General features: G+C 39.5%; 1 protein-coding gene across 4 annotated transcripts in view; it reads left to right on the forward strand.

Moving 5' to 3' along the window:
* Window positions 1-16,694, forward strand: part of CEP192 (centrosomal protein 192) — a 65,797-nt gene continuing 49,103 nt past the window's right edge. For 3 of the 4 annotated variants that reach the window (XR_014580647.1, XM_083826709.1, XM_083826710.1), the window contains exons 1-13: window positions 1-182; window positions 495-668; window positions 1,446-1,571; window positions 3,350-3,504; window positions 5,013-5,059; window positions 6,495-6,627; window positions 8,507-8,661; window positions 11,401-11,541; window positions 11,832-12,180; window positions 12,567-12,707; window positions 14,836-14,900; window positions 14,980-15,171; window positions 16,072-16,195. Coding sequence is in view for 3 of the 4 variants with exons in the window: in XM_083826709.1 (XP_083682835.1) it covers window positions 16-182; window positions 495-668; window positions 1,446-1,571; window positions 3,350-3,504; window positions 5,013-5,059; window positions 6,495-6,627; window positions 8,507-8,661; window positions 11,401-11,541; window positions 11,832-12,180; window positions 12,567-12,707; window positions 14,836-14,900; window positions 14,980-15,171; window positions 16,072-16,195 (1,969 nt within the window). In the remaining variant the exon portion in view is untranslated. Of the gene's footprint in view, window positions 183-494; window positions 669-1,445; window positions 1,572-3,349; window positions 3,505-5,012; window positions 5,060-6,494; window positions 6,628-8,506; window positions 8,662-11,400; window positions 11,542-11,831; window positions 12,181-12,566; window positions 12,708-14,835; window positions 14,901-14,979; window positions 15,172-16,071; window positions 16,196-16,694 lie in introns of those variants that run through there. The other variant, XM_083826711.1, reaches the window with a different exon arrangement.

A 16,694-nucleotide genomic window follows, 5' to 3' on the forward strand; every position in this document is an offset into this window, starting at 1 on the left:
AACGCGCGGCCCCGGATGAGGGGAGGGGAGGGGACGGGATGGGGAGCTCTCGCCTCGCCCCGCCCCGTCCCGCCCAACGGCCCCAACGGCCCTAACGGCCTCATTGGCCGCTTGGCCGGGGCTCGCTTCCCCGCGCTCGGGGGGCTGCGAGCGCTGCCGGTGCCGCCGCCGCCTCGCACCGGGTGAGGGAGCGAGGGCGGCGGGGGGGCTCTGAGGGGGGCTCGGTGGCCGGGGGGGGGGGGCGCTGCCTCGCGCCGGGGCCGTTACGTTGCGGCGCGCGCGGCCGTTTGAAGGTTTGAAGTTTTGGCGGTTGGGCCCGCGCGAGGCCTCCCTCTCCCCCCCCCCCTCCTCCTCCTCCTCCTCCTCCTCCTCCTCCTCCTCCTTCTCCTCACGGGGCGGTGTGGCCGGTGCCTGCCGGGGCCCAGGGGTCGCGTCGCGGGGCTCTGCGCCTCCCCCGTTGCTGAGCCGGGCGCTGTTTGAACCGGCTCGTGCAGGGGGATGGAGGACTTCAGGAGGATCGCCGACGAGACCTTTCCGAGCTTCCTGGGCAGTTCCCTGAACAGCAGCGCGGGCGTCGCCTTTGGGAATGTCACGGTTTCCTCAAACCCCCCCGGCCTGCCTGTTGCGGCTTCGACTGTCGCCAAGAGTAAAACGGGCTGTGACAACAGGTGAGGCTGCCACTTACTGCTTCACAAGAACAGTTCGCTGCTTTGACGTGCTTAATTCGGACAGGAAAAATTATTTGGATGTAGTGTTGGACGATAAAACTGTTTGCTAATCGAGAGCATAATACTGCATTAACAGTCAAAAATATAGATTACATATGTAACTCATAACGTATTTTTTTTATAAAATAATCCTTTAGAAGGGTAGTTTAGTTTTCAGGATAAAAAGACACTAATCGAGTTTAATTTGGTTCTTCAGCTTAGTATACTCAAGTCTGAGGACATGCAGAGAATATGTATTTTTTACAGGTGGTTTCTATGTTAACTGAATCTGTCGCTTTTTTAGAAAAACTAACGTAAGAAGTAGTGTTGTGGATACCAATTAAAGCTTAACACAGCCTACAATGATTTGTTCAACAAGGATTAGGGCACAGTGTAACAACTGAAGCCTTTGCTCGCTTTTTTGCTGTCCTGTGTGACTTACCATGAAGTAAGATCGGACTGTTATGACCTGTCTTTGCAGAAGTGTGCTTTTCTAATGGGACAACAATAACCACAAAAAAAAAGTGCTATTTCTCTAAAGAACTTCAGAAGATTGGAGAAGATTATTCTGGGTACATATATGTACCTGTAAATACAGATTGGCTGGAAAATGTTAAACTATTCAAGTAATAAAACATATAGAAGATGAGTGGCCCTCAAACGTGACTTTTTTCTAGTTCTTTGAGAAATGCGTATTAGAACGACTCTGTTTTGTGCTTTCCCTCCCAACCCTTACAGGCTTTCTGATATCCGGGCATCTTATATAGAAGAAGGGAAGCAGTCACCTCCGTCACAATCTCCTCATGGCAGTCAGTCAGATCCTGAGCCTATGGAGAGATTTGCCCTCAGATTTCTTGATGACCTGTGAGTGAGATAGCTAAAACTAATTCTTTCCTAAAATGCATGTACCGGTATATAGTATGTAGATTTGTTAAGCTATTCTGTAATCTAATAGTGGAATATGTTTGGATTTGGAAAATAACCTCGGCAGTCATAACAACCAGGGTGAATTTGGTCTCTGACAATAATGTGCCTCCTGCCAGCCGCCCCGATCTCTGGTGGTGCTGTTTACTCCCTGGTAAGCAGTGTGCTTTCCCTACAGCAGCAGCCAGCATCCTAAAGTGGGGTCTTACCTGGCCACGCAGTATGGAGCTCCCGTTGTGAAAGGAACGGGATGAGAAGATGGTTGGTTGGTGGCATGCCCTGAAAAGCGTGCTGCTACTGGCAGTGGCTGCCTGCTTGACTCGCAGCTTCTACTGTGGGCCTTTGGTAACTGGAGAGCTCAGCTGTGCGTTCGTCTGTTAGCGTACAGGGCTGAGGAGCTCAGGTGCTTTCCTTGCTAAAACAGCTCCCCTCTGTTTTCTGAAGGGGAGTATGTGCAGTCCCTTGCAATCCTGCCACTTAGGCCTGCAGCCCTAAACAAACAGCATTCTGCTGTTTAATTCACTAACTGTGCATGACCAGAATGAAGCTTTAGAAGTGATTTTTGTTTCTTCATTTTTTTAACTACATGCTGTTTTTGTTGTCACGCTAATGAAAAGTTTCCCAAGCTTGATTGATTAATTGACTTATTTGAATCTGGCTTGTTTTTACTTAGTTTACACAAATTTTGGATGTCTCTGGTTCGTGCCACATATGTGGATAAAGGAAGGTTTGCACTGATATAAATCTGTTCCAGGTATCAATGAAGTTTGCATCCAGAAAGGAACATGTCTCAAGTAACTTTAGCTTCTTTATAAACTCAGTCTTTCCTGTTTCTTAGGAAATAAGTGGTGTTAGTGAAAACACTAAGAGCATTAATAGTGTTGGAAGCTGTTGTATAGGTTATTCTAAAGATGAGCAAATTTTATTATTGTTTGATACAAATAGCCGTATGTGTCTTTCTCACTGATAAAATTGCACTATAGGCAATATGTCCCTATACAAACAATAGATAAAGATTTAAGAGAGTGTCAGCTCCTTGTTTGTACTTAAGTTTAAAAAGTCACATTTTAGACTTTTGAATTCAGATAAAATTAAGACATGAAATATTAATGCAAAAATGTTTAATTTTGCTCAATGTGTAAGATTTAACATCTTATCAGAAGTGAAAAGTAACCTTCCTGCAGAATTACAAAAGCTGTTAATGAAATTCCAAGTAGTTCTGTTCAATATTCTTTATGTTTAATGTTCTTTATGATTTAGACCCTAATGTAATGTTATAAGAGGTGTGCTGATATTTATAGGTTTAGCTAAATCCTTAGTGTTTGTTTGACTTGCTCACAATTGGATTGTGGAACTTGCATGGCATAAACCTCTTCCCCCTTATACTTTTCCCACTTATTGCAAAAATGTGAGAGAAAGGAACAAACAGGGAAAAAAGGGGGAATATACTAACATTAAATTACACTAAGTGCTTCTGTGGAATGCTTTAGGTTGTGAAACAGCAGCCCTTTTAATCTAGATAATTATCCCTGTACTATAAAATGTCTGGTAAAGATGTGTAGGATCTATGTCGATGCGAACGACTGGCTTCCTAGAGATGAAGGTATTAAAATTGGGCAATTTCTCAAATCTTTATATAGAGAGATATTTTACACTAATGTTGCTAGATATGTAATCTTATTATTTTTTATTGAAATAATTCTTTTTCTTTTTTTTAGTGAAGTTGCTACTCAAGTTAAAGAAGCTCAACCTGCTAGTGTTAGCCTGAAAGAAAACTACTCGATATACGGCGATCAAGGCCAGAATGCCAGTGCGCACTCAAGTCACCGTCAAGATACCTTACTTAATTTGTTACCGCTTGAACAATTGGAAGGTATTAAACTTTGAGAGGGACTGCATACTTATTGTCAGTAGAAATAGCTAGTTACGGTGTAGGTGTCTTCTCTTGACCCTTTCAGTGTTTTGTGGCATTGTGTAAAAGGGGTTTGAAGAAGAATCTTTTTAATTGGAACAAACTCTGGGCACGGAAAGCTTGTGGCTGACATCATGTTGTTGGATTTCTACCCAAAGTACAAAACTAGACAGGAAAGTGGTGTAAAATGCTGTAACTAGAATGCAAGTAGGACTCTAAATTTATTTGAGGAACTTCACTTTGCTTGTGAAAAAGTATGTGTAAGTTGTTTTCTAACCCGTCTCTTTCAGTTGGTTTAAGTCTGTGGGATTATATTTTTTCTTGACCTGTTCCAGCCTCTGATGGGTGGTCTTTAACTGCAGCTGTAGGAAGTGGAAGTTCATACGTTCCTAGTGTGATGTGTGAAAAAGTAGTTTGAAATGCCTGCCACGAGAACTGTGCTTTCTGGAAGTATGCCTAGAACAGTGGAAGCAAAACAGTGTTCTGTAACTTGTTTTAAATGTATGGTTGTTGATGTTCAGCTTGGGGGGAAAGGGGTTACTAATGCTAGTCCTGTGATTAAATTATTCTGGCTCCTTAAAAATTCTGTACATATACTTAGTAAACACTTACTTCTAGTCTCCTCAAAACTTTATCTGAATTTTCATGAGGTAAATGTTAATAATTTAATAAGAACATATTCAATTATAAAGTATGGTTTGTCGTATGAATGGACCTCATAAAGCACAGTTCTAAATGAAGTGCTGTCTTCAGTCATTTATTATTGCAGTCTTGAAGTGGCACCTAACTATGGCAACAAAAATCACGAGGCCTTTGAAACTGGAAAGGCCCAGTGTTTGGGCTGGGTAGTGCTCAGTGCTACTTAGCCATCCAATTTAATTTTGTGGTTTATTCAAGGATTAGGATTATAGTCTGTAAACTGCTTTTGATTTGAAACTGTTTTTTATTCCCATCTATTACTTAGTTAGGAACCTTTTTTGCTAAGATCTGTGTGTGCATGTCTAAAATGTTTTGTCTTGTAGGACTTAAAATGAGATTATGGGTGGATATAGTAAAAAGAAAATTGTAAGTTGCTTCAAAATGATCAAAAAAGAATAAGTATTGGCTCAACAGGTGAAATGCAACAGTGGAACTTACCACTTGTTGCTGTTCCCGCTTCTCCTGGTGCGACGTGGGACTCCTTGCTTTTTTACGCTACTTTAGTCCTTCAGGCAGTAATGATCTGACAATACTTACAGTTCTAGCCTTGATGAAGCCCTGCCTTTTTAATTATTTCCAAGATACTTTTAATGGTTCTTATAAGAACGTATAAATTTTGGTCTTGTGATAACGTGTATGTTTCAGGGTTATTTTTATAGTGTGTGACAGGATCTTCAAGATGCTGTCTGCTCTCTTATACAATAGCTAGCAGTTAGTACTATAACATAATAAAATACTGATATTTTTTTTACTACATTCTTTTGTTCCAGATTTGCCAACTGGAATATGTTTTCTTCCAGACATTAAGAATAACAAGGTGAAACCTTTTCTAAATATAGTGAAATTAAACTTTTCCAAGTAATAATCTTGTACTAGTTTTAACTTTGTGAGAGGAGAAAGGAGGAAATTGGACAGTTTTTGTTGTTTCTTTGGGTACACCTGAAGGCTGTCAAAGCACTGTGACGCTGAATGTGTCATGCCTCATTTTGCTTCCTTTTTCCAGCTCACTTAACATAATTAACACCATGGGAGCATGGCTCCACCTGATCTCTCTTAATTGTGAAAGCTGTTGTTTACTCCTACCCTGTGCTGTCTTCTCATTCTTTATTCATGTATCGATCTTCTTATCGCAGTTGTAGTTTAGCTTAATGAAGAGCCTTGGAGGAACCTCTCTGAATGCTTTTGGAATTTGAAGTAGATAATGTCAGCTGGATTTGCCTTGCCCCTGTACTTGTTCATTGCTTTGAGGAGTATCAGTTCAGATGGCTTCTTTAGTGTTCCCAACATAAACTGCACCATTTGTAAGATCCCAATCTTATTGTTGCACCTGATTTTTATTTTTTTTGCCTCTGTATCCCAGAGCTAGCAAACAGGATATTGTCAGGGCTGAGTTTCAGCTGCTTTTGTCCGCTGCTTCGGAGAAGCTGATGATTACAGGCCCAGAGGTATAAGGCAGATGGGAATGGGAGTTCCTGTGGCCATTATAGAAAATACGCTTTGGGCTGTAGCAAGATGCTGTATAGCTACATGCTTTTTCACGTGTCAGCTGGTATTTACTTAGCTTTCTTCCAATTGATTTTTTTTTTATTTTTTTATTTTCTAGGGGCCCAAGTGGCCAGTGACTTGCAGTTAAATGCTCACAGGCTGTCACTCGAAAACCATAATTCAAGTCTTTTTCAAACTATCTACTGTCTACCCCTTTCTGAACATTGATTTTTTGGTAGCTGTCAAAGATGAACTGCTTATCAGTTGAGACAGAACCAAAACAGATACTGAATTGCTGTTTAAAAAAAAATCAACAAAGGGTAGATTGGGCGTGTGATTTCTGAAGAAGCATTGTTATAGCAGTATAGGAACTTCTTGAGTGTTTCCTACTTTGTACTTTAAGCTGGGATTATGGTTTACTGAATGAAGAGAGGTTTATTGCTCCCCCCCCTTCCCCCCCCAGTGAGTTAAGTCTTTAATGTAGTGGTTCAGTATTTTAGTTCTGAAACCTTTTATGTTTGGTGTTATTCAGGTGCTTTTTCCCTCTATCTGTTTTATGATCTTTGTGTCTCTTGCACATATCCATTCTGGAAGCTAGCAGGGAAAAATGCATTGGTACTAGAATGTTTGCTGGGATATGGAGAAAGAAGGTGGTGGTGGTGGGATTTTTAGAAAGTTATTAAACCACCTTAATTATTTATTATTAACTGGGTTTATACAATAGCTAATAACTTCCAGACATATTTCTCTCTGGATGTTTTTCACAGGTTGGTCCATCTGAACCTTCTGAAAAGCTGGCAGGAGGTGAAACCTCAAGCGATCATCTTAGCAATAGCCTTTCAAGTTTTTTGGAAAACGAGAAACTCTCATCTCTTACAAGCTTAGAAGGAGATTCCACTGGTAAGAGCATTTATAACTTTAACTTTCTCTGGATAGTTGAGCCTAGAATTCTGACACAATGTTCCTGCCTTCTTGAGAAGAAAGGTATTAGGTTTTGTTTTTTTTTTTTTTTTTTTAAATGATAGGACCGAGGGAATGGTTTTAAACTAAAAGAGGGGGATTTAGATTAGGTGTCAGGAGGAAATTCTTCACTCAGAGGGTGGTGAGGCACTGGCACAGGCTGCCCAGAGAAGCTGTGGATGCCCCATCCCTGGAGGTGCTCAAGGCCAGGCTGGATGGGGCTTTGGGCAACCTGGTCTGGTGGGAGGTGTCCCTGCCCATGGCAGGGGGTTGGAACAAGGTGAGCTTTAAGGTCCCTTCCAACGCAAATGGTTCTATGGTAGTATTTCATACAGGATTAGACTACATCAAAATCTTGTATTAGGAATATTAAAGAAAAACAAATTCATTGAGGAAACTGACTCTTTTGAAATTGTAACAGGAGTAGGTGCCTGTGGAGTTTATCAGAGAAGATCACAACTGGAAAGGATAATCTAAAAAAATTAAGCAACAGTCCTCAGTTACAGTGAATCAAAAATAGAGGTAGAAAAGTGGGCATTCACCCTAACTACAATTTCTGTTGGGATTAAAAGAGATGAACTCTATGAACTTTGGTTCTGAGGATAGTATTAGTTTTCATTTCAAAGACTGAAACTTAGCCAGCTGTAGGCCTCCCCCTCCTGGGATATGACATGTGGAAACAGCCATGATTCTTATTTTTTGTTTATTGACTGTCAGATAGAACAGACTCTGAATCATGTCGTAATATCAAAGCTGCTGAGTGTCCATAGCTTCCAATTTGCCTAAATCTCATTCTGCTGAAAGACTGGAACTTGGTGCTTCTGTAAATCAGGCCCTGTTTGTACAGGGCACTGGCAAAAACAGGAATAAAAAACTAATGATGACTTGTGTGTAAGTACTTTTTCCCCCCATATGTTTTTGCCATTTTGTAGACTTCTATGGCAGAAGGAAATACTAAGAAGATACTTTAGAATTATGTTTTATAGGCGGAAGAATTGAAATGCACTCTAAGGCAAAATTATTGGAGAATTCTCAGATTGTCACCAGCAACCTGAAAATGAATATTTCTTAATAATTACATGGAAACTGAAATATGGTGTTTAGTTTATAAATACAAAGCCTGTTTGAGTATACTGTTTTTAATAGGAAAAGCACAGACAAGGTACTGGTTTCTGGAAATGAAAGAATAATAAAAACTGTCAGATTTCTTTTTGGAATACGTTCTACAGTGGTTTTAAGAGTGCTTTTAACCATGACCTAAAATGCTGACTGAAGTTTGGGACTTTAAGAACAAACAAACAAAAGCTCTGGGAACTTTCCTTTCCCTGTAACCTCCACAAATTAAAAATAAATAAATAAATAAAAAATAGTATAAACTTTATACTTGGGGACAGTAGGAATAGTACTGTTCTTACTAATAGCACTTAACTCTTTTTAATTTTTAAAATAGAACGATGCTTCAGTCAGTTTTAGTATGGCTTGAAATGTTACATATATTTACTTTTCACTCATGAGTGACTATATATATAATTTGGTAGTTTGAATGTGGTGGAATATAGCACTTTGAAGGAAGATGAGTGACTTAGGCTGGGAGTTGAAATGCTACCTTATGGGCATCTTGTTTTGCTGTGTATTGCTACTCATAGCATAAGACTGCCACACATTACTGTGACCCAATTCTTTTTGAGTGGGAGAAAAACAGGATAATTCTGATCTTGCTGTGTGTCTCTGTGTTAAAGTTTATGGTGTTGCTCTGATAGTAGATCAGGTGATTATTAAATATGAAGGGTGAATGGGGTATTTTCTTTTGTTTCACTAGATGATGATATTGATGATGAAGAGTTCTTCGATAACCAGCTGGAAGCCTATTTTGAACAGCTGATACCACCAGAAATAGCAAGAGGAGACATCAACGTAGAGAAACTTTCAGAGTGCTGCACAGCACTGAAGCTGTCTGAAAATGGCTTGCTTCAAGTAAGTTTAAAGTGGAGTCCAAAACTCCGCATACCTAATGGCCCTTAAGCAGGGTAACATCTTTGAGGGTTGTCTGCCAGGGTGAAATAGGTTTTCTTTCCTGACAAACCCAAATACTGCCCAACAGGTAGCCTGTAAGTAAAGGATTTTTTTTTTTTTATAGTAAACACAGCACTAAACTAGAAACCAAGACAATCAAGTGAGATTGACTCTCCTTTCCCTTTGCAAGGGAAGAGAGGAAAAAAAGAAAAGAAGCTAGGTAGCTGTTTTTGTATTTATTGTCCTCTTCCTTGTAGTCCAGAGCTAGTAGCTAATACATATGCTTGTTACAGACAATCTTGTTGTTTATGAGATAAGGCATGGAGAAATCAGGTAAGTAGCTGGCTGTTCTGAGAGGCGTTAATCTGGAAGGCTTGTGTCAAAGCTTAAGAACTTCCTACTCCCTATTACGATGTCTCCTATATTCAAGTCTCCATTCAGGTTTTCCATCCCCTAACACTGCTCCTCACGATCCTCTTTGTCATTTTCTTCTTTTTCCTGTTAAGTGGTTCTGGACCTTATGCAGTCAGTTTTGTTACTTGATCTTGCAAAGGAAAAAAATAATCCAGACTATTAAGAGTAGATTTCTCCCTTCTCTGGGATGATGGAGACTTGTCCTCAGAAATCCTGTAATACCTAACTCTGCATCACTAGTGTTTCCTGAAGGTGGACTTTTCCTGCTGGGTTACTTGAGTCTGTGTTTCTTAAACCTTATTACAAAAGTATGCTTTTCAGGTAATAAATTAAAAAAAAAAACAATCTATTTCTGATCTGCAAGATAGTTTGTCCTAAAGAAAAGAAAATAATGTCCTGAGCAGCATGTTACTCAAGTATCCGTTAGGATATTAGCATGTGATATTGGATTGCTAGCTTGACCTTTCAGAGTGACAGTGAGGTAGGATGTATGTCAGCAGTTGCTGAAGATAGAGCTAGCCTGTGCTTGACGAATTTCATGTGTGCTACGGTTCAGTCTGCCCTTTCTGGAGCTTCATTTTTAGAGTTCTGTGTCATGTGTGCTAGTCTGAACTTAGTGCGTCTCTGAGGTCTTCTCTTGAAGGCATTATGGTAGGAATATTTCTCCTAAACATTGCTTCCTCTCTCAGCTTCCTAGCGGTGGTTTTAGTATCAAAGGTGGCGAGGTGTTTGTAGAAGAGCATTTGAGATCTTCTTGTGTCCTATAAGGAAAATATTGGTAACAAAGCAAAAGTCTCTACTGACACCATGGTCTTCTGAAGGCCTTCTTCTGATTTAAATTTGGTTACCAGCATCTGAATGCAAAGAATCCTTAATGAAGAATAAAAAAGCTGTCTATACCCATAAAATACTTGCTTTACCCCTTCCCCCCACCCCCAACAAGGGGGGGGGTCAGCTGAACAGAAAGTAAGGCCACCTATTGATCTTGCCTGTAATGTCCAGGAGATGGGTATGTTGTCTGTGTAGGAATTGCTTCGTTTTATTCTGATGGTTCTGTGACAAGACTACTTTACAAACATGTTACAACTATTGATTCTTAATTAAAGTTACAGTTCTAACTGCATCAATCTTCAAAGAATGGAATGGAGTTTTATATTAAGATACTTACTACACTTTTTGAAAATAAATTTAATTTACTTCTGACAAAATATTACTTTCTATTAGCTTTATTTTCTGCTTCTGTAAATATGAAGGTGATGCTTGCTGGCACTAATGTTTTTTTATTTTGTAGCGTACAACTAGTTTATAAAGAGCTTTTCAATCACCAGGTTATTATCTTGGGTAGAAATCTTCAAGGTTTTATTAAGTGAACAGTATCATGAAGACTTGGTGTGTAAGTAAGTGCCTTAGAGAGGCAGTCAGTGTGTGGAGGGTAAGCACAGAGCAGCAGCTGGCTGCTTCTTGGCTTGCCTTCCAGCAGCAGCTAAGTCTATTACAAACAGATTGCTTGGATGGGAAACTGACAGTTGCATGCTTGACCCGAATAGGAAAGTGTGATTGATTTGAATAGGTAAATGAACTGTAGCTTCAGAAAAACAGTGTCATACAATTGACTTATTGCTTAACAATCATCATTGGAAAGATTGTAATGACTCTAAGGAGGTGTTGCCTGACAGGTTCGGAAATTCCCCACCTGGCTTCCAAGTTTCCAGGCTGTGGGAAGTGTTCTGTTAACCTCCATAACAGTAGCTCTGCAGAGGCTGCAAGTTGCTGATCTACAGCTGTACGTGAAGGAAGGAACAGGTGGTGGTTTGAGACCATGTGGCCATGGTGAAGAGTGCGAGTAGCAGTTATGTTATCTGCCCTCAGCTCTCCCCTGTTTGTGTAATGTTCCTGCTTCACCTCCGCTGTAGAGGGTGGTGGGGTGGGTACAGCAGGTGCTGAGCTGGTCCTTATTCAGCAATGGTCCTAGAGGAGAAAGGAGGCAGTATGGTGTACTTGTTAAGGAGAGTGAAAGAATGCAGTAGGAGGCAGAAGAGATCCTCCGTCCTCTTGCTGTGTATGTGCTTGGTGGGGGGAGTTCTGTGGGTTGGCATAGCCAGGAGCTGTTGTCCTCACCAGGGTTGCTGGCAGACAGAGATGGCAGTGGCACATGAACAAACATTCACTTCACCAGAGAATATTTTTTAACTCTGTAGAAATAACTATAGTATTAATTTTTTATCTTCTTTATATCTGTTGCAGTGCAACTTAAATCTTTATTATTATTTATATATTTTTTTTAAGGAGGACTTTCGGGTTCCTGATGCTTATCAGGCGGTGACAGGAGCAGACTCTGGAAATGCTAGTGATGAAGATTCACAAAATCAAGGGATAGCTGGATGTCCAGAGCAAAGAGAGGTGCTCCCCAGAGCAGTAAGGCAACTGGTATGGAATTGTCATTTAAATTTCTATTTATAATATAGAGAATAAGACAGTAGTTTCTGTGTGTGTGTGTGTGTATATGTATATATTAAAAAAAAAAGGCAGTGCACTTGAAAACCTGTAAGAGGTTGAACTAACAACCCAAATTCACTTTATAAAAGATGAATAATAACAGTTTTCTAGATATACTTTTAAAACATAGTTAACTTTGGCTATTTTTTACCTGGGACTATTAACATAAACAGTTAACAAACGCAATGCTGACACTTTAAAAATCATTATTTTTTCCTGAGAATTCCATGACTAGTGGAGATGCACTAGATTCCTGCAGTGCTGCTGAGTTGCGATTGGATTCACTGTATCTTCAGTGCATGGACAGCCGTGAAGCTGATGTCGCGGGTGCTCTTTCAAAGCAAGAAATACAGTCCTCTTCTGAGTGTCAGACTGCTGCTTCTGATGCAGACGTACTACATCCAGCAAAAGCAATTTCAGAGCCCTACACCACTCCTAAAATTCCTCTTAGTGCAAATGCACCTGGAACAGATGCAGATTCAACTGAATGTGAAGTTGGTCTTGCTGATGCTTACCTGTCTCCAGCTGCAGACAGCTGTGAGAACACAAGTTTATCTCCAACAGACAAAGGTAGGTTGCTTTAGGTATAACCTAAGTATGCAATTGTGGCTAGACTGTTGCATGGAAAGAGAAATAAAGTTGTTAGGTATGACTTTTTTGGGTTGTGCAAGTTATTTTAAAAAAATCCACTGTTTCTTTATAAATAAGAAATAAATAGCTTGAATAAGTTTGGAGCTGTAGTTTTTAAGAAATACCAACTGATGTATTTTGGACTTATATTGAAACATTTATAGTTGCTTCTTTGATAAAAACTGCTGCAACTTGCTGTTGCAGCTATGTTATCTTCATTAACTAGTTGCTGACCTTTGACAAGTGAACTCCTTACTTAAATTTAAGAGACTTTACCATGTTACTATTATTTTAATCAACAGTGCAGTATTTGATGTATCTTTCAGGTGATATACCACATAGCATTGTTTATCAAAATGAAGAAGGCAAGTGGGTGACTGATCTTGCTTATTATACTTCATTTGATGAAGAACAAGGTTTAAATCTGTCTGAAGATGATAAAATAGATGACGACTTCATAACTGGATGTATGTAATCTTTCTCCTTTTTAGTTAACTGTTATCTGTAGTGTAGTGTTAAGTAAACTTTATTCCCTTTTAATTTTTTTGTATTTAGAAAGTTAGTATTTAATGTTGCAAATCCTTCAGACTTTAGATACAAGAAATTATTTGAAATCTGACATTGTTAGTAGCCTACAATGATATTAATATTAGTTATAGTTGGTAGCTTCTTCCCTTGTTTCCTTCTCTTCCCAGGAAGTGGTGTGGGTGCTGAAACATTGGAACCTACTGGGGATGTTTACTGGGCTCTTTTAAGAAATCCTAGGCCTTTGTCTACATAACTTTTTTAAAATTTTTCCTTTAACTGTCTCAGAGTGATCTTCATGGCAGTCTGTGTGTTTGTCATACAGGTTTGGATGGTGTGCCTGTAGTACCGTAGACAAATCAATTCCTTAGCACCAAAATATGCTCTGATTATCTGTTTTTACTAGATATATTGGAGCATTGTATGCGACAGTATTTCTCCTCGACTCTCCTAGTTTCTAAAGCTGACATATGGATGGGCTAATGTATTCTGAAGATGTCTGCTCAAGTTTCTTCTCTCTTTCAAAGAGGATGCTCTGCAGATTGATTTATTAGGAATGCAAGATCAAACAGGGTTGATTGGTTGAAATGATGTTTGTCAACACCATGGTGGTTTTCTGTTGGAACAAACAAATGAGATCCACTGTGGTAGAAATTTCCCTATCGGCTAAGTCAGCGAAGCAGAGCTCCTTCATTATTTTTTTAAATGCCAGGACATTTTGGACATTTCACTGTATTTCAGACTCTGCTTGTCCAATCATTCAAATATTTGTCTGCTGTAAATTTTTCCAGGGGTATTCAGCTTTTTCCCCACCTGATGTTTTTTAAAGGAATTACACTTTCCAGCTGATTGGCTTACCTTTTCACATAGTACAAGACCTGTGCTTCCAGATTCAGTGTGGATAGCGTTTTTCTGTGTGCTAGTTTGCCTGTCTGCAGTGTTCAGGTATGATGCTTGAATGCTTGACAGCTGAGAGACTTTTTTTTATATGGACAGAAAAGAAATGACATCTGATGACGCTTCTGAGTCTCACTAACGACATGTCTATCTCTGTCAGTGAGCTATGCACACTGTGTGTTCTTGTACAGAGTAGTTAGTGCAGGATTGCTCACTTGACAGAGTTCAGTGCTTCAGGAAGTCCTCATAAGACTCCTTATGGCTTACACAGAAGATTAAAGAACTGATAATGACCTAAAGTTCTACTGGATGTAACAGCATATCATTGATAGCGGCATGTTGCCTTTAGGAGATATAGTTGGATTGCTCAATAAAGAGGTATTCCAATATTGTTGCTTTCCTCAAAAAGGACGTATTCCAACTTCCCATAAGTCACTTTTATAGACAACAGCTGTATTCACTTTACAAGTTTGCGTCCATTCTTGATGTATTCCTCTGTGACTAGGGGTGCTGTGTGTACAAGGCCATATACTTCAACATTAAGGTATCATTAAGCAGACCAAAATGCTAAGGTAGTAGTAACAGTATCTCTTGATAACTAGTTTAAATCATTTCAGAGAAGAGATTTTAAGTGTTCATTGTTAGGAAAATAATACAAGTATTTGAATTTAAAGGAACTATTAATTTATTTGGCCTGTTAGTTTACGTGAGTATTTCATGAACTGGTACAAACCGGTCTGTTTCTTTTGCTCCGATTCATGGATAGCACCTTGATGAAATTTTCAAAGCCAGATGTAATCTAAGCCTGTTCAGAAGTGGCCATGTGATGCTCGAGTCTAGCTAGTATGGATGGCATAGTCATTACAAATATGTATGTATAGTTTGGTGATAAGGCCATAAGATGCCACCTTTATTCACATCTAAGTTAGCTAGCTGAATGCTGCTTTTACTGTGGCTACTGAGGATGCAGGAAATACTCTTTTAAAGCAAACTTCATGTGAACTTTTCCCACCATAATGGGAGGAGCAACTCCTGGTGTGTCCCCGATTGTCTTGGTTGCAGAATTAAGTATTGTAATCTTTGCCTTAAAGTTTAGTTTAATGACACAAAATGGTAATGTCAATGCTCACTAAATTCTGACTAGTTTTAATACGTGTCCTTTCTGGTTTTAAGCTGAAGCAGCAGCAATGATTGCACAAGACCAGGAAGAATTTGAGAAAGCACACAGACTTGTGCAGGTAAATAATTATCTGAATGTAAACAGAATAACACTCATTTATTTGTAAGTTACAATTTCTGAAACTTCTCTGTCTACAGGCAGAAAAAGCAGACATTCTAAATACATCTGAAATAGCAGACTCCTCGTGGAAATCTGCCAATAGCTGCATTCTACTGAGAACATCTGAACTTAACAGAGATGCCAGTTATTTACGTTTGTCTTTGGGAGAGTTCTTTGGTCAGAGGTCTGAAGCTCTGGGTTGTCTTGGTGGAGGCAGTGATGTGAAACGGGTATGTATCATAATGTTCTGAGGTGCAAGGGAAGGACAGGGAAAAAACAGTACTGCTTTTTTAAAAAACATTGTAACTAATTCTTTTGGAGAACTACTTTCCAAGTTCACTTAACTAAGGAAATTCTGTATGTATATATGACAGGTATGGATTAGTTTGTTTCTCACTTGTACTCACTTGGAACTTCTGATACGAAGGGCTGGTTGGTGTTAACAGGGAATCTTTACCTTTTGGTCAAAAATTAATTATATGTAGGATTATAGAGAGGAGAATACGCCATGTTATATGCTGCTTTTTAGAGGTCTGAGCAAACAATTCACCTAGTAGTTGAATTAAATGTTGCTCAGACAGTTATTGGAACATCGAGGGTATCTTTGGCTATTGTTAATGTGCTACCTAGGCACATGTTCAGTTCTAGTAAAAGCGTAGTCGTCTAGACTTCAACATACTTCTATAAGCTTTTTCTGACTTACACCTGGTCTCTTGTCTTACCTGTTGTTGGTAGACAGTATCGCATCTGTGCTGCAGCTGAACAAAACCTAAGAAGTATGTTCAAGGGAGGAAAGTCAAATTCAGTTATGTCCTGCTGACCTGGTAGAGTGAGCATGTTCTGCACTGGTACATTCAAAGGCTGAGAGGCAGAGCATGCCTCCAGGCAGAGTTGATGAGAGCATATGTACTTTCTTTTGTTTAACTGGTACTTTACGCACACACGCACAGGAAGCATATGTATTTTGATTAGGCACTTGCAAGGCTAGGAGGTGTGTTATTTCTCAGCCATACAAAAGCCAAACACCAACTGGGGAGACACTGTGTCTGAAACTGCTTTGCAGGCCCACTGAATGTTTATATTAAAGATTACATCTACTAATGCTGTGTTCTGGGGTAACTTTTTTATAGCCATCTTTTGGTTACCATATTACGTCTCCGAAGAAAAGGGAACCTGTTGCTTTGCTAAGACAATCTGATGTATCAGGATGTGACACTCTCCAAGAAACTTCACAGCTTTCTGAAGTGTTTACAGGTAATTATGGAACGGAAGGGTCAGCCTTAGAGAGTCTGTAGCAGTAGTTAAGAATTCCTTGTATATAGCTAGCAAGGACTATTAAGAAGAATGTGATAGACTCATTCACCAAATCATTTTCGGGGTTGTGGGATTGAAGATGGAAGGATTTTGCACCAACAAAATACAGAGCCTAAAGAGTTGCAAAAGGGACCATTCTAACACCAGATAGTAGCCAAAGTTTTCTTGGTAATGTGAGCATTTCTAGACACTGGATAAATAACAGTGTCATGTAATAATTGAAGTCTGGTCAGAGTTTTCCTATTGAAAAAGCTATATAAATGTGTTGCCAAAAGAAATGAAACCAGAAAGCTGGTTTGTTTGTCTGTACAGGTATAGAGGATACAGGGAAAGAAATAGAATTGGGCATGAGTTGTCTGTGTATATAGTCTAATTTCTTCCCTACCATCTTTTAAAATAAATATACTTCTGTGAAATCTGATTGACTTTTAAGTAAAAA

This window comes from Anser anser (assembly GCF_964211835.1).
Source record: "Anser anser genome assembly, chromosome: 2".
NCBI lineage: Eukaryota > Metazoa > Chordata > Aves > Anseriformes > Anatidae > Anser > Anser anser.